This window comes from Protopterus annectens, chromosome 9.part0 (genome assembly GCF_019279795.1).
Source record: "Protopterus annectens isolate FY-2018-M chromosome 9.part0, PAN1.0, whole genome shotgun sequence".
Taxonomy (NCBI): Eukaryota; Metazoa; Chordata; order Ceratodontiformes; family Protopteridae; genus Protopterus; species Protopterus annectens.
The window spans coordinates 687,143,073-687,168,050 of record NC_056743.1 but is presented as its reverse complement, the minus strand read 5'-3'; the positions used below and the strand labels follow the sequence as shown (position 1 = coordinate 687,168,050).

At 43.7% G+C, this 24,978-nt stretch overlaps 1 protein-coding gene across 3 annotated transcripts in view; it reads left to right on the top strand.

Annotated features, from left to right (window-relative positions):
* The window catches only part of FLOT1 (flotillin 1), a 791,904-nt gene that overhangs the window by 535,477 nt on the left and 231,449 nt on the right, over positions 1–24,978 (top strand). For all 3 annotated transcript variants that reach the window (XM_044083297.1, XM_044083296.1, XM_044083298.1), the window contains exons 5-6: positions 333–476; positions 6,904–7,023. In XM_044083297.1, coding sequence (XP_043939232.1) covers positions 333–476; positions 6,904–7,023 — 264 coding nt within the window. The remainder of the gene's footprint in view (positions 1–332; positions 477–6,903; positions 7,024–24,978) is intronic.

Sequence of the window (24,978 nt, the reverse complement as noted above, 5' to 3'; positions counted from 1 at the left end):
TAGGTAGAAAGACAGATACGGTGCTCTTTGTATACATGACTTACAATTCTTCTGTATTTGCAGTGTTCCGATTCTTCCCATAAAATGCATTTCCAGGTCCAGAATCCTGACATTAAATGAGAATGCAGTAAGTTTAACTTTCAGTTCAGTGTTGCACAGTTTATGTAACCAGTGAAAAGTGAGCTCAGTAGATGCATACTGCCAAGCCGCCATTTTCTTTTGTGTTCTAGTCTTTGCTAACCTTCTGTGCATTGCTATGGTGATCTTTATTTTGTTCTGCCTTTGTCATTTTTTACACCCCTTCTGTCCTTCCCTACATCTTTGCCTTCTAGGTGAAAATTCAGGGACAGAATAAGGAGATGCTAGCAGCTGCCTGCCAGATGTTTCTTGGAAAGACAGAGACTGAAGTGACCCAAATCGCATTGGAGACATTAGAAGGCCACCAGAGGGCCATCATGGCACATATGACTGTTGAGGTAAGTGGTTGTTTTGCATGCTGAGAGCTATAAAGCTAATAATGTTTTCATAATTGCAAAGGTAGACTATACAGTTTCACCAAAATTATCTTGATGTGCAACTGCTAGGGTGTAGTTCCTGTAAGATGCTGGATTGTAATGCGCTATGCTTGCTGAGAGGCCCAGGGCATGTCTGAATTAAGATGTCCTTCTATTCCAGTGTTGCAGCATTCTACTTGTGGGTTTACCCTTCTTCCTCTCCAGTTTCATCCGGCCAGGTTTCCAAAGATTTTCAGTCCCTCTTGGTGCATCAGACATCTGACATGACTGCAGGAATGTGGGCCATAAAAGTGATGTCTGCACGCACCAGCCCTCATTTTCAGCCACCAGTCAATATGCCAGGTGCTCCTGCTTCTCACAGGTGTCTGATCGAAAAAAGATTCAGTTAAGTACCTCGTTGGGGATTCTGTTAATGTCATCCGGTAAGGGCAAGTGCGGTCAGCAGATTCCCCACAAAGACACCCATGACTAGTGTCTCTCTTGTTTAGGCAGGGAACCCGACCACGAGAACTGTGCCATTTGCCGATCATTTGTCGCCAAGACCTTACGCCGCCATTTGCAGGACTTAGATTTGTATTTAGAGAATCAGAGCTTGAAACAAATGACATTCGGGATGGAGGCCGCGACCGATGCCCTGTCTGAACCACCTAGGAAGAGGGCCAAGTCCTCACAGCCTACTTCGTCATCTGCGCCTCTCTCTGCCATACCTCAGTCTGTAGCTAATGTCAGCTTAGCTGAGGATCCGGCATCCACTGGTGTAGCTAAAGCGGGTACATCTGAGGAAGCCGCACAATCTCGAGCGGACGACACTGCCGCAGAGGATTTACCGACGCCTGCCTTAGATGCCAGGGGGAACCAGCCTTCACTCTGCATTGGACATCGCCTCCCCCATCCCAACGCCTGACCCAAGGCCTATCCCTAGCCAGAAGCCATCAAGGCCTTTAAATAAAAAGCATAAAACAAAACACGTTACTCTGGCTTCTGAAAGCATGCCAGATTGGCAGACCTTCAGCCAGAGCTTGTTCAATGCCTTTATGGCCCGTAGGCCTTCTGCAGAACCCTCTGCCACTGGTCCTCCCCTCTTTAGTCCCAAACCTCTCATCCCTGAAAGGAGGGTAGATCAGCCTGAAGAAGAGGAATTGTCTAATTCCTCTGAGGACTCTTCTTTCACACTCCTCCCAGATCTCATCCCCCCTGGGATATGGATCTCCTGAGGAGGACTCCATTGAGCCTGACTCCCCTGTAGAGGATCTAACCTTTGGAAAACTATTAACAAGGTGAAAGACCACTTTGTGGCAATCCTCTGGTATGACTGATGTACAAAAGAGTTTTTTATGACCTTATTCAAATCGACTGTCCCAGTCTTTCTGCCATCCCTTCTATTCAACCAGCATTCCTAGATGCATTTGCCTCCGCCTCCATTAACCCGAATTCCCAACCTCCTTCCCCACATAGAGCAGGCAGACTCTATAAAGTCCCTGAGACGGAGAAATTTCTCTTTAAGTGCCCTCCTACTGATTCTGCTACCATCTCCATCTCTACAGATAGGGCCTCCAAGCTCCTTCCTACCACTTCTATCCTCCCTGCTGATGAGGACAGCAAAATTATGAAGAAGTTGGGAAAGAAAATCTACACCTCTGCTACCCTCTCCTTTGGACCCACCAACTACCAAGCTCATATGACCAAATACTCCTTAGCTCTGCTGAACAAAGCCACTAAGGATTTAGATGACATCCCTGACTGTGCAGCCAAAGCTTCCTTGTCTTCACTCATAGCACTAATCTCTTAAGTGAGTAGACACTCCTTAAGATGCACTTATGATGTAGCTGAAGCCTCAGCCAGATCAGCTTCAGTGTTAAGAAGGTACTCATGGCTGTGACTTCAGCCTCTTCCAGATGACTTCAGGGCAAACTCCTTGATGCACCTTTGGATCATTCAGCCCTTTTTGGTGCAAAAGTGGCTGACCTTTTAAATCCTTGCAACAGAAAGGGAAAGAATTACAGGACCTAAAACACATCATGGTATTGTCTATTCCAAAGTTCTAGAGGCACTACCCAACAAAGACGCAGTTTATCAGGAAATCCTCCAGGCCTGCAGCTCCCCGATCTAGAAGACCCCCTAGAAAACAGCCTCCTCAGCCTAGGCCTTCTCAGTCTTCCAGCCAAAGGTCTCCCGTTCCTGATAGGGTAGGTAGTGTCTGACTGCCTGCCAAAATTTTAGCCCCCACCCCCATCATCCATACCCCTATCTACCAATCTTCCTCACTGTCTCCCTATGTGGTCACTCATCACCTCAGACAAATGGGTTCTGTCCATCATACAGAATGGCTACTTATTGTCCTGGTTCACCCTCACCCAATAAGACTTGGGTATACCACAGCTTTCTCCCAGTCAACTACCCCTCCTCCATCAGGTTTTGAAAACCCTGCTACTACAAGGCAACCCTAGAACCAGTACCTACACAGTTAAAAAGAAAGTAATTCTATTCCAGAATCTTTTTGGTACCCAGAAAGGAAGGACCATGGAGGCCGATTCTACATCTCTCGCGCTTCAACCCCTTCCTAAAAGTTCCTACTTTCAGGATGCTCACCCTACCTACTTTTCTTTACACTCATCCTTCTTCAGGGTTTTATGGCAAGCCTAGACATAAAGGATGCTTACCTCCACATACCTATAAAGCCCACCTTCAGGAAATACCTGAGATTCCTGACAGGCTCATCTCACATTTAGATCTGTGCCTTGCCCTTTGGGCTTTATACTGCCCCCAGGATATTTACAAAATGCCTGACTCCCCTCTTCACCTACTGCAGGGAAAAGGAAATCCAATTATTCCCTTACCTAGACGACCTCCTGATTCAGGCAAAAGACAAGGAAACTCTTCTCCATCACTCCCAGGACCTTCTGGGTACTCCTACAGTGACTAGGGTTCATGATCACCTTCCCAAAATCCTACCTCAACACCACACAGGAAATGGTCTTCCTGGGTTACAGGATCAGGATATACCTCATGAAGGCCTTCCTTCCAGCAGAAAAGGTGGTATTCCTCTCACTACATTCTTGCTGCCCTACAATCAATAGAACTGACTGCAAGACAATTTCTGAGACTTCTAGGTTACATGGCAGCTACCATTCCCATGTTGCCCCTAGCAAGGATGCACAAGAGGAAACTACAGTGGTACCTCCGGTCGGTGTGGACACAGGACTCCCACCCTGTAGAGTACAGGATCCCCCTGCTTACATCAAGAACTGAGATGGTGGATGGCTCAGGTAGCCCAGAACCCAGGACTCCCTTTGCAAACAGCCTGTCTCTCCCAGACCATGCACACAGATGCCGCCAATCTGGGTTTGGGAGCATCTCTGGGGAAAAGGGAAGTACTAGGTTTGTGGACAGACCTACACAAACCAGATCACATAAACATTAGGGAAATGAGAGCCATCCTCCTTCCTCTACATGCCTTCGAGCCCTTCTTAGTGCAGGGCCCTCTGAAGATATTCACAGACAACAACACAGTCCTGTAGTATCTCAACAAGCAGGGAGGCACCAAATCCTACCTTCTATACAGACTGCCTTTGTGGGCGTGGGAACTGGCTACCTGTCAGGGGATCACCCTTCAGGCAGTCTACATTCCATTCCTGCACAACTCCCAGGCAGATTACCTAAGCAGGACCATTTCAAACAACCATGAATGGATGCTGCAAAGAGATGTTTTCCTGAGTATGGTCCACAGGTGGGGTATTCACAGACAGACCTATTTGCCTCCTCCATAAACAGGCAACTTCCTGGCTACTGCACCAGGACACCAGATCCCAAGGCATTAGCAACAGATGCCTTCTCAATACCCTGGAAGGGGGAATTCCTGTATGCATTCCCCCCTTCCCAGTGATACAAAGGGTCCTGCTGAAAATTCAGCGGGACATGCCCAAAATCTTGCTGGTAGCTCCCTACTGGCCAAGACAGCACTTGTTCCCCCTACTTCTTCACCTGTCCAAGGGCAATTACTACAAGTTACCCCCTTCAGTGGACCTGCTCACACAGCACAAGGGGACTCGGATACACCCACAGTGACAATCCATGCACCTCACCCTGTGGCTGATAGGATTCTGATCTCCTTCAGACACCTATATAATGAGGGCATGCTCACTGTCCTGTAGGAGACCAGGAAATACAACACAAGGAAATTCCATCTCTCAAAATGGGAAAGGATTTCTGTCTGGTGTCACAAAAGACAGTTGGACCCACTGGAAAGCGATATGCCTCTCATCCTGTCATACCTGTGTGAACTCATGCAGACAGGGTTGTTTTACTCATCTCTGAAGGCACACTTGTCTGCTATCTCTGCCTGCCTCCCCGTGGATCTACCCCTTGCATCCAGACTTCCCTCTAAACTTTTCCTCATAGGTGTATTACACTTAAGACCACCCTCCCTAGGACCTAAACTATGTTCTAGAAAAACTCACTTTAGCCCCTTTTGAGCCAGCAGATAAGGCCGCTTTAAAATTTTGCACATGGAAAACTGTATTGCAGTAGCTCTGAGTTCTGCCAGAAGGGTTTCAGAAGTGCAAGCTCTTATGGCTACGCCACCTGTCCTAATCTTCCACCTGGACAGAGTGACCCTCAGTACAAACCTGTCATTCATTCCCAAAGTAGTGAATGACCTGTCCTTCAACCAGCCCATCCCACCTGCCCACCTTCTTCCCAAACCCACAGGGGGATAGTGAGAGAGTGCTGCATTCCCTAGACGTCCACAGACAGCTTAGGTTTTATCTACATAAAACCAAACCCTTTAGGAAATCTACTTCCACCCCAGGGCCTTGGGGAGAGCTGTGAGCAAGCAGACCATTTTGGCCTGGATCTCCCGGGCCATTTCCTTTTGCTACCTACACCATGGTAAGACCTTGCAGGGCAATGTCAAGGCTCACTCTACCAGAGCTATAGCCTCTTCTGGAGCTTTCTTTAAAGGGCTATACACCAACTCCATACTTGATGGAGCCACTTTGTCCTTGGTACACACTTTCACCAAACACTACAAACTGGACCATATCTCCAGAGCCAGGGTGGGGTTTGGCAGGTCTATCCTACACGGATTCCTGGAAACTTCCTCTAGGTCACTTCCCAATCCTCAGTGAGCTTTAGCACTCACCCACAAGTAGAATACTGCAACATTGGAATAGAAGGACATAGGAAATTTGTGTAAAATCTTACCATAACCGTAGATGTCCTTCACTTCCGTGTTGCAGTATTCCTTCCCACCCACCTTCCCCGCTGGTATGACTGCACTTGCTCTCCTGGGTGATACTAGACAGGCTATGCCCTTACAGGACTGGCTCCGACTGGGGCTTTTATTAGGTTCTGAGGGCTAGTGTGTGCAGACATCACTTTTATGGCCCACATTCCTGCAGCCACCTGGCCAGACGAAACTGGAGAGGAAGAAGGGTAAACCCACAATTAGAATACTGTAACATGGAATAGAAGGACATCTATGGTTATAGTAAGATTTTACACAACTTTACTTTATTTGCCGTCAGTACACCTAACTGATTGTCACAAGTAAAAACTATACTGTAGCTTATTCCGACAATAAACTTGTGACAGAAGATCCTTGGAGTCTGGATGCCAACATTTAGACCTTGGAGCACAGGTCACAGAGCATCAAAATGTTTCTGAAGCATTTCTTTATTTTTACAGGCTCTAAACAGGCTTTTGATGCCAATGCATGCTGGAGCAGGGATATAAAAGCTTGATATTTGTGAGCAATAAGTAGCTGCAGAGCCTATTGTAGTGAGAGATTCAGTACTGTTGCTCCTTTCTGTACAATGATGGAATAGGCATAAATAAATGTGCCTGTCCCCGCACATAGTCATGCTGCATTGCTTCCTAGTGTTATGGTTGCTGGAAAAGAAAGACACTGCAGCGAATATTCGGATATTATGGAGTGCATATTTATGTACTCTTACCTTCTGTGAATTGTTAAGGCTGATTGGAATGGGGTAGATAAGAGCTACTGCAGTATAACTACACCATTTCTAGTAAATGGCTTGTATGAGTGAGACTACCCTCCCCAAAGTATGTGACTGTATACCTCTGTTCTGATGTAAGCCACTTTAGGAGATTCTGTAGTGTTAAAAATCTATATTCCCTCATACCCCACTGCAGGTTCCTTTCTGTTAGTAAGAGCCTAAACAAATGCATTCATAAGTCCTTTGAGAAATTTCTCATCTTGTCTGATTGCAATTTGTTTGCATTTTCATTTCCATTTCTACATTTAAAGCTTAAAAACAATACACAGCATGGAACACTAACAGAACTCTTAGCTGTTTTTTAAGCACGATGCTCAATAAGTGCATATTTATATTCTGAAAGTGATTGATGTACTCTTCATTCCTTTCAGGAAATCTACAAAGACCGTCAGAAGTTCTCTGAACAAGTATTTAAGGTAGCCTCGTCAGACCTGGTGAATATGGGAATCAGTGTGGTCAGCTACACACTGAAGGACATTCATGATGACCAAGTAAGGAGTTTAATCAACCTAACTTTGAAAGATCTTCTCTTAATTTCTAGATTTGTATGAGTAGATTTACAGGCCATTTACTAGAGGGTCTTGCCAGTGAAGGAGGAGGGAAGACTGAATGTTCACTTGTTTTTCCTTCACATTATGGCTGAGGAGATTATGCTTCCTACACAAGAACCTTAAAACAGAACTGGTAGTGTGTCATTATGCATAGGTTCTTGATAAATGGCAAATGTATGTGTGTGTGTATAATTATTTTTTGTATGAAGTTCCTAGCAGTAGCTGAGTCAAGTAGCTGGAACAATCACCCATATATTATCTAATACTCCCCAGTCCAGATAAGCTGTCTGTACATAATCTTTGAACTCTGAATATAGGGGAAGTAGAGGAAATAGATATCTGCTGTAGTCTGTACTAAACTCCCTACAACTTTTGTTAACTAACCAATTAGAAACTGCTCTTGTAGATTCTTTTCTTTGTGCCTGAGTCTTCTGAAAGAGTGAGCCCTGCTCTGTTCATCCTTGCTGCACTCAGGATGTAAAGCAAACCAACAGCTGTTCAAAGTTCAAAGCACAAAAGACAAGCGGCAGTTGAATATAAAAAACCTTTATAAAACACACTCAGGATGTCTCTGCTATCCTACCTCCCAATACCCACCCACCCCCACCTCAACTACTTTTATGACCACCCAGTTCCACACACAAATATTCCAGTGTACAACCACAACAGACATCCTTCTCCTGCCTACACCCCGCACAACTGCATAATCACTTTATCAGTGACTTAGCTGTACTCCTTAACCAGTCAGCCTTTGCTAACATTCATCCTATTGCCTTACTCTTATATAGTCTTTCCCTAACTTTGTGATTGTCTGAACTTACCTCCAGCATAACTTTTCACTTAGAGAGAGTTAGGCTATGGGTGTTATCTACTATGATACTTTTACAGTTGACTGTATTACTACTTGCCGTCTTAACATCTCACCATGACAGTCTTTCCAGGAAGTAATAGATACAATAATTTTCCTTAATAACTTTACCATACCCCCTGCCTTTTTCCCCCAAAGTACGTCTGTATAAGAACAAATATCACTACCTCACGTCATATTCCAGGTGTTGCAAAAACAGCTTTTGAAATTGTAAAAGAAATGGCTGTACACATATCACTTCTTCCTTCAAATTGTAAATCTTTCTGGTGATATCTATCCAAAACCAGGACCATGGTGTTGTCCAGCACCCACCATTGCACTACACAGTAATATAACTGCCACTAATCTAAGTTACCCCATAAAGATTGCAAGATTAATCTCTTTCGTTGTCAACATGATGAGTGTAATAAGTTGCCCGAGGTATATGCTTGGTTAGCCCATCAATCATCTGATATTACCAAAACTTGGCTAAAAAGGAAATAAAAGATGAGGAGGTATTATTTCCAAGATACAACATTCTATGGCAAAACAGAAAAAAATAAAAAGCTGGAGGGATAGCTGTCATCTGTAATGACTGTCTTAACCTTTCACTTCATCCTCTTAACTCCCCTGTAGTCAGAACTGTGGAAATCATTGTTAGCATCTCTCAAAATTCATAATTGGAAGACTCTGACCATAATACCTCCTGGTAATACCAAAAACTTCTGAAGAATTGTGTTCATGGGCCTCTACTAATATTAGTCAAAAAACTTTAATACTAGGTGATTTCAACATATATTGATTAACCGTATAAAATGAGTCCTCCAATAATGTCAGCCTCTGAATTCTGCCAGTACATATCCATCCATACCAGATACAATAAAATCAGCAGTAGAGAATCTGCACTAGAGTAAATCGTTACAAACTCAACCATTAGAGATATTTCCACCAGCTCTCTCCCTAACACCTCAAGAGACCACCTCCCCACATTTGTCATTAAGGACTATAACTGTACCCACAAAATTCATTATTAAAATAAAGCTTGCAGTTTAACTACCTTTCAAATAGACAACTTTATCTCTACTCTAAAATGTATGAAATGGAAGCAACTGTAAATCCTGCAAGTGGATGAAGCTGTATCCCTGTTCAGTACTATGTTTCTAAATATACTTAACAAGCTTACCCCTATCAGAACAAAAAATAAGTCAAATTCAGCCAAGTACCTTGGTTAACCAGACAAAGTATCTCATAAAGGAAAGCAGTAAAGCATGGAACTTGTGGAAACTGCACAAAACTGCATCTGATCTACAGAAATATAAACCGCTTAGAAATTTGGCAACAAATAAAATCATACCTGATAAATAACCCTTTTACACTATTATTCAAAGTAGTACTAGGTCAAATTGCACCTCCTTTCAGTGTAACAGCACACTACCAGAGCAAGTTAACCTTCTAACCCATACCTACTTCTACCATCAAACATCTTTTTTCCAAGTTAGAGCCTACAATACTTGCCCCTGGCTACCTTCTATATGAATAGATGAAACTTTTAGTAGATACCCTAGCTTATCCTGTTGCCATCTTAGTAATTCAAGTAATGAATTGCACAGGTCTGGAAAAGGTCCTTCATACTACCCCTACATAATGGTAGTAACTCAACAGACCTCTTATCGTTCTTTTGCTATTGTTTCCCCTGTGTCAAAAGTACTGTATTCAAGGACGACTATTTGGCTTCATACACAATAATAATCTATTACCTCCTACACTGTATTGCTTTTGACCAAACCATAGTACCATTTCTCACCTTCTCGGTTTCTCTTCTACCATTAATCACTGCAGAAATTCAGGGAATCTGATTTCTGCTGTTTTTCATCACCTGTCCAAAGCTTTCAGTACTGTTTTCCATCCTATCCCTCTTAAACTGTCTTAAATAGGACTGCAGTCATCCTCTCTTTCTCTCTCTCTCTCTCTCTCTTCCCTCCCCTCATTTAATAGCTGTTTATCTGACTTGACAGTAGGCTGTCAAATTGCAATTCAACATCACTTCTTCCAGTTCCCCAAGGTTCTGTTCTGTGCCTGCTTCACCAGTATTTTCATAAATAAGTTCCATAATAACAGTAAACATACAACTGTCATGTGGTACGCAGGTGAACCCACATTTATCTGGTCAGTCAAGATCTAAACTGATAACTCTGAAAACACTCCTCTATGTAGAAGTATGGTTTACAAACTCACACCTTCTCCTAACCCCCTAAAAATCTACAGTACTTCTGTTTACCCCAGAGCAGTGTAATAGACTGAAAAATCTCTTTTCCCTAACTTTTTCAGGCAACACCACAACAGAACTAGTAATCATCACTAAGCTTCTAGGAGTTACTATTAATAAAATGGAATTTGATTGTCATATAAAACTAGCTGTTAAAAATTAGTGTCTCTGTACAGGGTAAAACTTGACCTGACTGAAGTCAGAAAACACATTGCAGTTATCTGTTTACCCCGACACTCTTTTTATGGCACCCTTTTTTATCAATCCACAGGTTAGTCAATCTGACCTTTGTCTGTGTAACTTTTTACCCTTTGGACCTCCTTGAGCAAATGCTATAGCAAAGTTGCTTAATGTACAGCCACTCTGCTTTATACATCTCCCCATCGTCTAACTTTAAATCAACTTCACCTGGCCTAACTCCATCACTTCCTCACTTTTTGCAACTTGTCACTACTTTCAACCTCATTCATAGTCCTGAAAAATGTCCAGGTTTGAACCATGTCCTCCTGCCCTATAAACCAAACAAATCCCTTCACAATGCAGATAAACACCTGCTACAAATAACCAAATCCTAGCAACCTAGCAAGAGACTCTCTACTCATCCAACATATCCAGAATATGGAACTGCATGCCATTTGCCCTAAAACTACTTGACAGTCAAACGTCTTTTAAACTATAATTAAATCAACATCTGATGTACTTGTGGTCTTGCTCCCAGTTCACATCTGGATAAGCTTTTACTGTCTGTAAGTCTCCACATCTGGTTACTCCCTCTTTGTAGTATTCTCGCTAACCATCTCTTTTCATAATCCAGTGTGTACTCCTCCTGTTCCCCCTCATTTAAATATTCCCCTACCCCCTTGTGCCCTAGTCCTTATTTTCCACTCGTATCCCTTTTGAGACAAGTAGTATGGTCTCTCTTGACACTCCCACATCTGGATCTACTGTACCTCTTTCTGTCTCGTTAACATCTCTCTGTAAGCTTTTTGTATTGTATATGCAACTCCTCTGATTACATTTCCACTTTTGTAACAATGTATATGTAAATTTTGACAAAATTCAATGTTAAATACATCCCCTGTATTATAACAATGCTTCTGTAAATATTTTCCTCTATTGTTTGAACCTTCTTGACGCTGTTGGATAGTACTCAACCAAGTCTGACTGTTTCTAACTGCTTGTATCCTACTTATTTTCTCCCCAGGCTTCCACTACCCAGTCAGACTATCCTGGTAAACAAATGCAAATAAAATAACTAAATAGAAACATTTTCTTTGTGAAGCTGCTGCTTGTCTGTCATGTGCCCGATCCCTATCAGAACTGCAGTTGTAGTAGCTGCATGATTAGAGCTTCGCTGCTTTTCATATGTGATGTGCCCGATCCTTATCAAAACTTCAGCTGTGGCATTTGCATGGTCAGAACTAAACTGCTTCTCGTTTGTGATGTGATTGATCCCTGTCAAAACTGCAGTTGTGTCAGCTGCATGGTTAGAGCTTTGCTGATGTTTATCATGCTATACTGCTGCAGTCATCACACTTGGGTTATCCTGTCATCAGGCGGTCCCGCAGTCGGCCAAATCCCAAAGTCCTGGTCCGGCGTCGGTTGTCGTCGCCTCTTCCCTGACATCAGTGCGACAGGGGTATAAAAGAGATAGCTGACGCCATTTTCTTCAGTCTTTCCTGCCATGCGGTACCCGAAGCAGAAGCAGTTTGCAAGTGCCGGTCGGCCAGCTCCTGAAATTTTCGAATCGAGTTTCAGCCCGAAGTCTTCTCTAAAGCTAAGTACCCCATTGGGGAAACTTTTCTTGCCTCAGACCGATGTCAGACAAAGTTAATAATTGTATTTCTTGTGGGAAGCAAATACCTCATAAGGATTTTCATTCTTATTGTATTCCTTGCCTAGGCCCAGACCACAACGTCTCTGGTTGTCGGTTTTGTGCTAGGTTCAACAAACGTACAATTAAGCGTCTGGCAGAATTCGCCCAGCGTTATTTTGGCAGAAACTTTAACTATAGCATGCCGTCGAAGCAACCAACATCAGCAATGATTAAAAAACACAAAGATAAGGACCGGCAGCCAAGGCCAAGACCAGATACCGAGGCCTCAGCAAGGCCTGACGCCAGTTCTCTGTTTTTTTCAGCGAGGTGCCTTCGCAGCCCCTGACTACCGCTGATTCAGAATTTCTGACGGCATCCCAAATCGAAGCAGTTGGGCCTCAGGATCTGGTTCCACCTCGGACGCCAGCCCCGACGGGGATCTGGAAATTTTGGATAGGCCTTCGGTCTCAGAAGGTGTTTTCAAACCGACAACTGTCTCTGCAAGCCTTATGCTAAGCTCAAAGCCCCCTTGAAAGTTAGAAAACCGGGGCCACACCTCCCCCCCACAGGCCCCTATGCCTAAAAAACAGTTGCTTAAGATGGCTGAGGATTTAATTACCCTTATCAGGGGATCCCAACCCCCACCTGACAAAAGGCCTAGACTGGAGGAAGATTATCCTTCCTCTGACTAAGCATCCATTTCCTCAGGCAACTCTGACGACCAGGATTACTCCTTCCCTCCTTATGAAGACTCAGATGCTGAAGAGTCCATTCCCTTTGTCTTCCCCCCCTGAAGACTACTCTTTTGGGGAAACTTTGCACACCATAAGGGAACACTTCCACTGAGAAGGCCAAGATTACTCTGACTCCAAGAAAAGACTCTGTGAGTTGTTTCTTCTTCCACAGCATAGACTCCTGGCAATTCCTCCAGTTTTAGACATTTTGGATGATGTTTTCTCTGAATCCAGTTTAAACCCAGATTCCTTACCTCCAGCACCAGCTAAACCAGACAGGTACTACCGAGTTCCTGATACTCATAAGTTTCTATACAAAAGCCCTAATGCAGACCCCGAGACCATTTCCCAGGGTCCCAAAGGGGTTAAGGCCTCTACTGCTAAGAATCAACTTCCTTCTGAAAGAGATTCCAGAGCATTAGAAAGATGGGGAAAGAAAGTGTATACGTCTGCCACTTTGGCCATGAGGGCATTAAACTACCAATTCCACATGCTAAAATACCAACAGTATTTGATTACACAGTTAAAGCAGAAGCTGATCCCTCAGACAGATCAACTAGATTTGAAAGAGATGCAGGATTTGCTGCATGCAGCAGAACAGGTGGGAAAACATACCTTACAGTGTGGTTTTGATTCATTGGAAGCCTCATGTAGAGCAGCTGTTACAGGGTCTGTCATACGTAGGCATGCTTGGCTTAAAGAACAAGCCTTACCAGAACATGTTAAAGCAAAGTTATTGGATGCCCCATTGCAGAAAGATGTGTTATTTGGTGCCAAAGCAGAGGAAGTTTTGAAGAAAATGGAAGAAAAGGCAAAATCTATGCAAACAGTTAAAGATTTTTTACAGGTACAACCTCCTCATTTCAGCAGGAACTGGCCATCAAAAAACTGGTCCTTTCCTGCATCAGACAGACCCCAAAGGGGTAGGTACAGAAGCTTAAGGGGCAGAGGCCATCCACAAGGCTCTTTCAGGCCTAGACAATGGCATACAACAACTCAAAGAGATGGAGACGAAAGATCTCAACCCTTCAGGAAACAAACACAATGACTTCCCTCTTCGCCTGCCAAGCAAAATTGCCCTGGCAGCACCTTTGGGAGGGAAACTGGCTCTATTTCCACAAAATTGGCGCATCATAACAAAGGACAAATGGATTCTGGACATTATTACCTGAGGCTACAGATTTCATATCCACACTTTACCTCGGATGAGAGGCATGCCAAATCTGCCTCCAAACCAATGGGCAGAGGCTCAAATGCAAATTTCAGCTCTCATGGATATGAAAGCAATTCAAAAGGTACCTACAAAGGATCAAGGTCAAGGTTTTTACTCAAGACTGATTCTAGTCCCAAGACAGGACAAAGGCTGGAGGCCCATCTTAGACCTCTCAATTCTGAACACATACCTGGAGGTACCCAAATTCAAAATGCTCATACTACAGCAGCTCCTTCCCATGCTGGTCAAGGAGTCTTGGCTGGTAACGTTGGACCTCAAAGAGGCATACCTGCATGTCCCTATCAGACAAGATTGCAGAAGATACCTCAGATTTTTGGCAGGTACAACGCATTATCAATTCTCTGCATTGCCCTTTGGCTTATCTACTGTGCCCAGAGTATTTACGAAATGCCTGGCATCAGTAATTGCATATTGCAGACAACGAGGAATACAAATTTATCCATATCTGGATGACTGCCTGATCCAAGCGGACAGCAAGGACATTCTATTACAGCATCTGGCTTTTGTAACACAGCTGCTCAGTTGCCTAGGGTACACAGTAAACAAAAAGAAGTCAAAACTAATACTCTCGCAACAGATAATATTCCTGGGTGCCAGCTTAAATACAACGGCCCAGATGGCTTACCTCACGCCAGACAAACAAAAACAATTGACTCAATACTTCAAAAAGATAGCAACTTTTACCCAGCTCACTGCAAGGAAAATCCTGCAGGCATTGGGGTTCATGGCATCATGCATTCAACTAATCCCATATGCAAAGCTGCATATGAGAAAATTACAGTGGTACCTGAAAAGTGTATGGCCTCAACACAGGCACAGCCTCGAAACAAATATGCCTATCATTCCCTGCCTTCACAAAGAGTTCCTATGGTGGGCTCAAGCATGTCAAACAAACAAGGGTCTTCCTTTCGTCTTACCTCCAGAAAACCAAACTATGACACCAGATTCTTCAGACTATGCCTGGGGAGCACACATGGCAGGACAGTGCATACAGGACAAATGGTCTGCAAAACAAATGCATCTTCACATCAACCAAAAGGAGATGCTAGCTGTGCAAAATGCACTGACAGCCTTCAAGGACCTCTTGCATCCAGGACAACTTCTAATAAGGACAGACAACACCACAGTTATGTGGTACATAAACAAACAGGGAGGAACACACTCCTACCCTTTATGCAGACAGGCTGTGACCTTATGGAACACAGCATTGACCTACCAAGTACAACTACAAGCACAATTCCTGCCAGGAAAGGAAAACATATTGGCAGACGAATTAAGCAGAAATATGGCAGACCCTCACGAGTGGAGACTACACCCACAAGTATTTTCAATGATAACTCAAAGATGGGGATGTCCAGACATAGATCTATTTGCCTCCCCCAACAATTGCCAATTACAAAAATTCTGCACAAGGACTTATCACTCCCTAGCCTGGAAAGTGGACGCTCTATCATTCAGTTGGACAACACTGACAGTCTATGCCTTCCCTCCACTACCTCCATTGACCAAGGTATTATTGAAGGTCAGATCAGAGAGACCACAAATGATCATCATTGCTCCGGACTGGCCACGCCAGCACTGGTACCCATTACTAAGGAACTTGACTCACAGCCCTCCATGGATCTTGCCTCAATTCCCACTACTGTTGGCTCAGAAAAACTATCAAACCCGTCACAGCCAGCTCAGAACTTTAAATTTAGCTGCATGGAGAATTCCTTAAATTATCAATCAACTCTTCTCTCAAAGGACGTCCTGAATGTAATTATGGAGGCCAGGAGGCCCAGCACCAGGAAGACTCAGACAAATGTAAAAGATTTTGTGCATGGCACCAGGCTAAAGGTCAAAATCCTTGGATACCAAACATTCCTCACATACTGCAATACCTAACTGAGATGCTACACAAAGGCCTTTCCTTCTCCTCCATTAAGATCCATGCTTCAGCCATTTCAGCTCTGTGTAATACGGATCCCCCAATTTTCTCACACCCTTTACTTAGGCAGTTTCTCAGAGGGGCTAAGAATATAAGACCCCCCAGAAAACCACCAACACCAACTTGGGACCTGAACTTCGTTTTAGAAAAGTTAACACTACCTCCTTTCGAACCAGCATTCTCAGCAGAACTACAATACTTGTCTTGGAAAACAGCCTTGTTACTGGCTATTACCTCAGCATGCAGGGTCTCAGAACTACAGGCACTTACGGCAGTGGAACCTTTCATCATTTTCCGTCAGGACAGAGTCTCTTTACGAACTAACCCTGCCTTCATGCCCAAGGTAGTATCCAGTGTGGCTTTGAATCAGACCATTAATTTACCCACCTTTTATCCTAACCCACAGAATAAAGGAGAAAGGCTCCTTCACTCTTTGGACATTCACAGACAGCTACGTTACTATTTAGATAAGACAAAGATCTTCAGAAAAACTGACCAACTCTTTGTATCATATGCTGCAGGTTCACAAGGAAAGGCTGTTTCAAAACAGACCATCTCCAAATGGATAGCACATTGTATCCGCTTTTGCTACAGGCACCATGGGAAGGCAGTGCCTGTCAATATTAGATCCCATTCTACCAGGGCTACTGCAACCTCAGCAGCCTTTCTCAGAGCGGTTCCAACCAAAGACATTCTGGAGGCAGCTACTTGGAGTTCAGTGCACACCTTTACCAAGCACTACCACCTTCATTATACTCAAAAACCAGAGCTGGTTTTGTCACTGCAGTTCTGCAGGGCATCCTAGCATCACCTAACCCAGTTTAGTACCAGCCACCCTTCCATAGCTTTGAGATTCTACCCAAGTGTGATGACTGCAGCAGTATAGCACGATGAACATAGTACAGTTTTGTACCTACCATAAATGTAGATGTTCGAGTGGTTATACTGCTGCAGTCCAGGTTACCCTCCCTCCATCCCCTCTACATACCAGGGTGTTAGTTACAACTCCATGTACATCAATCTGTTGGATGCATGTCTATATGGTGTATTTGCTAACAGCTAGTACTATTGCTTATTTACTTAAGGTATTGTTGCATAGCTATTGTATTGCCTTCCTAGTTGGGGGCACCTGACATCTGGGGCAAGAAAAACTGAAGAAAATGGCGTCGGCTGTCTCTTTTATACCCCTGTCACACTGACGTCAGGGAAGAGGCGACGACAACTGACGCTGGACCAGGATTTTGGGATTCGGCCGACTGCGGGACCGCCTGAAGACAGGATAACCCAAGTGTGATGACTGCAGCAGTATAACCACTCGAACATCTACATTTATGGTAGGTACAAAACTGTACTTTTCTCATCTGTGATGTGCCTGATCCATATCAGAACTGCAGCTGTTTCAGCTGCATGGTTCAAGCTTTGCTGCTTCTCATCTGTGATGATGTTCTTCGTGTTTCACTGTTGCAGTCATTACATTTGGGTAATCTGCTGGCCTGAATAACATAATCTTGGGTCCTGCGTCGGTTGCTGTCTCCTCTTCCATGGCGTCAGGTCGTCAGGGGTATAAAACATGCCGCCAACGCAATTTTAATCAGTCTTTATTGCCACGTGGTGCTCGAAGCAGAAGCAGTTCGCAAATGCCGGTCGGCCGACTCAGGAAATTTTCATATTCGAGTTTCAGAACCAAAGTCTTCAAACTAAAACGAAGTATCCCGTTGGGGAAACCTTTTATTGCCACTTACCAATGTCAGTAAAAATTAATAATTGCATTACTTGTAGGAAGCAAATACCTCATAAGGATTTTCATTTGTAATGTATTCCTTGCTTTAGGCCCTGATCACAGCATGCCTTGCTGTCGGTTTTGTGCTAAATTTAACCAACGCACTATTAAGCGTATATTTTTGCATCTAAATATTTTGGTGCAAGATTTAACTACCCTGAAATGTCATCAGTTAGCAATCCAACTACCGGAGTTCATAAAAAAAATGCAAGGAAAAAGAGACAGACCGTCTAGGTCCAAAACCAGCGACGAAGCATCTCCTAAGCCAGTTGCCAGTTTGCCGTTACTCAGTGAGGCGCTTTTGCAGCCCCTGATGCCTGCTACTTTTGAGTCACGTGCCTCTACCGAGACCCATTCAGAGTCCGGTATGCAGCGAGATTCGCAAAGAGTCGAACCTGCGGATGTCTCTTCCTTGGATGGGTCCGGAGCCGCTGAGCAGGCACCGTCTTCTGAGTGTGTTTTCAGGCCTCAACATTTTTACATTAAACTGACGCTAGCAACAAAAACAAGGTAAAAAACTACTATGTCCAAAAAAGACGACGCCTGAGCCACGTGCTGAGGTCCCTATGCCTAAAAAACAGATGATCAAAATGGCTGAGGATTTAATTACCTTGATCAGGGGTTCCCAACCCCCCCCCCTGCTAAGAGGCCTAGGCAAGGCACTGACTATGAATCTTGAGATCAGGTTTTCATTTCTTCGGATTCCTCTTCTGATCAGGAATTTTCTATTCCACCCTTTGAGGATTTTGATGCAGAGGAATCCATCCCATCTGCATCTCCTCCTGAGGATTACTCTTTTGGAGAGACTTTGCATACTTTAAGGGAACATTTTCACTGGGAGAGTCAGGACTTCTCTGAATCAAAAAAGAGGCTTAGTGATTTCCTTCTTCTTCCTCAGCATAGGCCTTTGGCAGTACCATCTGTATTAGACATTGTTGATGTGTTCTCGGAATCAAGCATAGCTCCTGATTCCCTGACTCCGGCTCCAAGTAAGCCAGACAGATATTACAGGGTTCCTGACTCCCACAGATTTCTTTTCAAAAATCCTGCTGCTGATCCCGAAACTATTTCTCAGGGTTCCAAGGGTGTTAAGGCTTCTACAGCCAAAAATCCTACCCCTTCTGATAGAGATTCCAGGGCTCTGGATGAATTGGGTAAGAAGGTTTATACGTCTGCAACCTTGGCTATCAGGGCTTTAAACTGCCAGTTTCATATGCTTAAATATCAACAGCATGTTATGGGCTTATTGAAACAGAAAATGATGTTGATTTCTGATTCTGTGGAAAATAGAGTTACAGGATTTATTGCATTCAGCAGAACAGGTTGGAAAGCATACTTTGCAATGTGGTTTTCATTCCTTGGAGGCCTCTTGTAGGGCCACCGTTACTGGATCTGTGATTAGAATGCATGCCTGGCTCAAGGAGCAAACTCTGCCTGATCATGTTAAAGCTAAATTGTTGGATGCCCCTTTGCAGCATGATACTCTGTTTGGCAGTAAGGCAGAAGAGGTTTTAAAGAAAATGGAAGACAAAGCTAAATCTATGCAAACTGTAAAAGATTTCTTGCAAGTGCAGCCACCCAGGTTCAGTAGACACTGGCCTACTAAAAATTGGTCCTTTCCTGTGTCTAACAGAGCCACTCAGGGCAAACCCAGTCGCTCAAAAGGCTCCAGATATCAATCACAGGGTTCTTACAGGTCAAAGCAATGGGGTGCCTCCACCTCCAAATCTGGAAGAAACAAAGCACAACCTACAGTAAGCAGTCTCAATGACTTTCCTCTACCATCTCCAAGCACTTATCTTTTGGCAGCCCTCTTGAGGGGAAAACTAGCACTTCATGCTCAAAATTGGCAGTTGATTACCCAGGACAAGTGGATATTAAACATAGTATCCCAGGGGTACAGATTACATTTCCATACTTTGCCTATTCCAAATGGATGGCTGGATCTGCCACAAAACCAGTGGGCAGAGACCCAGAAACAAGTCATGTCCCTCATGGATATGGGGGCTATTCAACTGGTACCGGAAAAGGAAAAAGGACAAGGATTTTGCTCAAGACTTTTCCTGGTACCCAGAAAAGACAATTCATAGCATCCAATACTGGACTTATCGATTCTAAACACGTTCCTGGACATTCCAAAATTCAAAATGCTGACTTTACAACAGCTCCTGCCTATTCTAGGCAAGAATGCTTGGTTAGTAACTCTAGACTTAAGAGGCATACCTGCATATCCCAATAAGGGAGTCACGCAGAAGATACCTCCACTTCAAAGCAGTTTTTTGTATTACCAATTCTCTGCACTGCCCTTTGGTTTATCTACTGCGCCCAGGGTCTTTACAAAGTGCCTGGCACCAGTAATTGCATTCTGCATACAAACATTCAAATTTATCCTTATCTGGACGATTGTCTCATTCAAGCAGAGGACAAGGGCATTCTACTTCAGTATCTGGCATTTGTAAAAAGGCTTCTAGCATGCCTAGGGTACACCATAAACGAAAAGAAATTACAACTGGTACCCTCTCAAATAATTACATTCCTGGGTGCAAGGTTGAATACAGCTGCCCAGATGGCTTACCTCACGCCAGACAAACAAAGACAATTGACAACATATTTCAAACAAATGGCAACAAAAACCCAGTTATCTGCAAGACAAATTCTGCAGGCTTTGGGGTTCATGGCATCTTGCATCTACTAATTCCATATGCGAGACTGAATATGAGGAAACTTCAATGGTACCCAAAAAGTTTATGAAGTCAACATGGTCACAGCCTGGAAACAATGATTCCTCGTATTCCTTGCCTACAACAGGAGTTTCTTTGGTGGGCAGAGACATGTCACCAAAACAAGGGACTGTCACCCAAACCCTAACTACAGACGCATCAGACTATGCTTGGGGGGGCCCACCTGGCAGGGAGATGCATTCAGGGCAAATAGAGCCCAAACCAACTGCATCTGCATATCAACCAGAAAGAAATGCTAGCTGTTCAGAATGCTCTGACAGCCTTCAAGGACTTACTTCATTTACTTCATCCAGGACAATTACTGATAAAGACGGACAACACCACAGTTATGTGGTACATAAACAAGTAGGGGGGTACACATTCCTACCCCCCTTTGCAGACTAGCCATGGCCTTGTGGAACACAGCCTTGACTTACCGAATACATCTTCAAACTCAATTCCTGCCAGGAAAGCAAAATACTCTGGCAGACGACCTAAGCAGAAATCTTATGGACCCGCACGAATGGAAACTGGATCCACAAATCTTCAGCATGTTAACACAGAAATGGGGGAGCCCAGACATAGATCTATTTGCCTCTCCCCAAAACTATAATTTGGACAAATTCTGCACAAGAACTCATCACAAAAAAGCATGGAAAGTGGATGCTCTATCCTTCAGCTGGAAAAACCTATCCGTCTATGCTTTTCCCCCTCTGCCTCTGCTTTCCAAGGTCTTTCTAAAAGTCAGACAGGAAAAAACAAAAATGATCCTAATTGCTCCGGACTGGCCTCGCCAGCACTGGTAGCCACTTCTAAGGAATATGTCACACCTTCCTCCGTGGTACTTGCCTCAAACACCTCATCTACTGTCTCAGCAGAACTATCAAATTCTGCACACTCCGCTCCAAACTCTGAATCTTGCAGCATGGCTAATCAACTAATTATTCAAACCACATCTCTCAGTAAATCTGTGATGGATGTAATTTTGGAAGCCAGAAGGCCTAGTACTAGAAAATCTTATGCTGATAAATGGAAGAGATTCTGTGCTTGGAACCAAGCACAAGGAATAGACACAGCAAAGCCCAATATTCCTCAGATTTTACATTACTTAACTGAGATGCTTGACAAGGGCCTATCTTTTTCTTCAATAAAAATCCATGCCTCTGCCATCTCGGCTCATTACAACACAGAGCCTCCCCTCTTTTCTCATCCGTTGCTTAAACAGTATCTCAGAGGGGCCAAAAACTTAAGACCCCCCAGGAGAGCACCAGCTCCTGCATGGGATCTCAATTTTGTGCTGGAAAAACTCACCCCTGCCTCCTTTTGAACCAGCAGCTACCGCGGATATAAAATTTCTATCTTGGAAGACAGCTTTTCTTTTGGCAGTCACTTCAGCAAGAAGGGTTTCAGAACTACAGACTGTCATGGCAGTGGAGCCTTTCATCATATTTTACCCAGACAGGGTGGCCCTCAGGACCAGTCCTTTTATGCCTAAGGTGGTATCCAGTGTGGCTCTTAACCAGACCATTCACCTGCCAAAATTTTTCCCAAATTCGCAGAACAAGGGGGAGTGGATTCTGCATTCATTGGATGTACACAGACAACCAAGATTCTACTTAAACAGGACAAAATCTCTAAGAAAGTCTGAGCAACTGCTGGTAGCATTTGCTGCAGGATCAGAGGGGAAGGCTATATCAAAGCAGACTATTTCCAAGTGGATAAGCCACTGCATTCATTTCTGCTATTTACACCATGGTAAACCGGCGCCCAAGGAGATCAGATCCCATTCCACCAGGGCTGCCTTTACTTCAGCAGCTTTTCTCAGAGGGGTCCCAACCAGAGACATTCTAGAAGCTGCTACTTGGAGCTCTGTTCGTACGTTCACAAAGCATTATAATTTACCTCTCTTCTCTAAATCCAGGGCAGGCTTTGCCACTGCAGTCCTGCAGGGCCTTATAGCTGCTCCTAATGTTGTTTAGTTCCATCCTCCCATTCATAGCTTTGGGATTCTACTCAAATGTAATGACTGCAACAATGAAACACAAATAACATAGTACAATTGTGTACACTTGCCATAAATGTAGATGTTCGAGTGAATTCACTGTTGCAGTCCAGGTTACCCACCCGCCATCCCCCATTCTATTCCTTTTCTTTCCTTCACTATACTCAAAAAGCCATTGTGGTGTATTTGCTTTTAGTTGAAGGTAAATTTTATGTTTCTAAGGTGCATTTATATATCTACTGTTTATTTATGTATGTATATATTTTTGCTCCCCATTTGGGGGGCACCTAACATCTGGAGCAAGAAAAACTGATTAAAATGGCATTGGCTACATGTTTTATACCCCTGACAACCTGACATCATGGAAGAGGAGACAGCAACCGACGCAGGACCCAATACTTTGTTATTCAGGCCAAAGGAGGGCAACCTGTCAGCAGATTACCCAAATGTAATGACTGCAACAGTGAATACACTCGAACATCTACATTTATGGTAAGTGTACACAACTGTACTTTCCCAATCCCGGTCAGAACTACAGCTGTGGGAGCTGCATGTTTAGAGCTTCTACTAGCACTGTCCATAACAGGAAATAATTATGGTCTTGATGGCACCTGCAAGACTGGATAGTGCAACCCTCGGGTTGTAATGGTTGCTTAGGTAAGTCTTTCCTAAGAGTAGTTTTCTTCTCTTATTGTACTTGTTAGTTGAACACCTCTTGATGTTTCATTATTAGCATCATTCTTCATCCAGCCCAGGCCAACACTTGCTGTGACATTCACTGCCAGCAGGGCAAATATATATCTGTGATAAGCAACAACTGGAAAGGCCACAGAAATACCTCACAAAGAGGATTACTGGCCTCAAACAGATGCCCTACGCAGACCGTCTAAAAAACTGCAGCTTTATTCTGTCCCATATCGCCTACTCAGAGGCAATCTCTGCCTAACACACAAAGCTATGCCAAACCCAGAGCTTTTAGACATGCTCCACGTAAAGAAATCCCAATCCCTACGAACTACAAGCTCTAGGGACGTAAACCTTGTCACCACAATAAACAGAACATGCTGGAGGGATAGATTCCTGTCCCAGAGACTTCCCATACTGTGGAACAAACTACCTATCTGTATCAAACAAAGCTCCTCATTAGCACTCTTCAAGAAAAATCTTGATGATTGGATGGGAGATGGGAAATTCACCCCGGGGATCACTTCTCCGGCTCTGCTCGACAGTGGCACAGGAAAATAATTTTCTTGGGTGGCGAAAGCCAGGGTACCTTTTGACTAGGCTTATATAGGCCCTAGGGCCAATAGCCTGGTACCTACCTATGAGCAATGTGGTTCATCCTCTGGCTTAACTTGCATAAGAAGAGTATACACTGTATTGTCAATGCAGTAGCAGTAATACAGCAAGAGAGCCATTTTTCTGTCATAAATATCCAACCATTTTTGTTTATTCCTTTGTAAAGTAAATGTAGCTATTAAAGAAGATGGGGGGGACATCACAGATGTCAAGCAGCAGATGAGAAATGTTTTTGGAAGCAGCATTTATTATTAGTTGCAGTGAGTTGCATCATAACTGTAGTATTTCTAAGATGAGAAATAAGGTTGAAGTTTAATAACAGATTTGGTGGAGTATAAAGCTGTGAACCAGCTGTACACTGTAGTACTGAGAATGAAGGAAATGCAGTAGGTTTGTGGTACAAGAGGGTATCTTTCTTCAGGTACCTTTTACATGGATAGTCCGCAGGAGTTTTATTTTAGCTTTCTTTGATAACGTGACCTCAGTCAAATCAGTCCAGATAATGTTACAGCTCATTCCTAGCAGTTAATGTCATACCTGTCAACTGCTGAGAGTTGCAGTATGATTTCACACACCAATTTAGCCCTGCCTCTCCTAGATTTACTGTATAACATCATAAAGACAGTACTATTTAAGGGTGCACACATCATTAAATAACTGAATTAGGCATGTAGTAAGATTTCATATCAGCTTCTATTGTAATAAGGTATTCTTTTCTGAAAAATAAGAGCCCACTCTCTTTCGGACCCTCTGCTGATTGCTAAAGGCTGGCGGTATGATTTTTAATAATCAGTGGTAGAAAGGTATGGTTAATGTACTGTACCCATGGCTCTAGTTATGCATATCACAGAGACTGCTGTGGGAAACTTGCAGAGAAAGGCTAACATCAGTGTCTGTGGTGTGGCTGAAGTTCTGATTCCTGTAGTTAGGCCGGAGCTGTCTCTCAGGGTTGACATTGCTGTGTGTGAATTTTCAACTTGCACACTCCACCCAAAGTGCATGAAGTACAGTTTCATTTGGTAACAACAACAGTAAGAAGTGAGGATGGTGATAAGTGACTAGTTAAGGTGTCATCTCGGTTACGTGTGCTGCTGTCTTGATGTGTAGGGCACTCGTATGTTGTAGAGGGGTTGGAAGGAAGATGAAGAAGTGTGAGTGCCAACTTCCTTCCTCAGGAGTGGAAGCTGTGACAGCAGGCTAGTGCGCAGTTATACATTTTATTTATTTTATTGTAATAAATGGATAAAAAGCCACTAAGCACAACTGC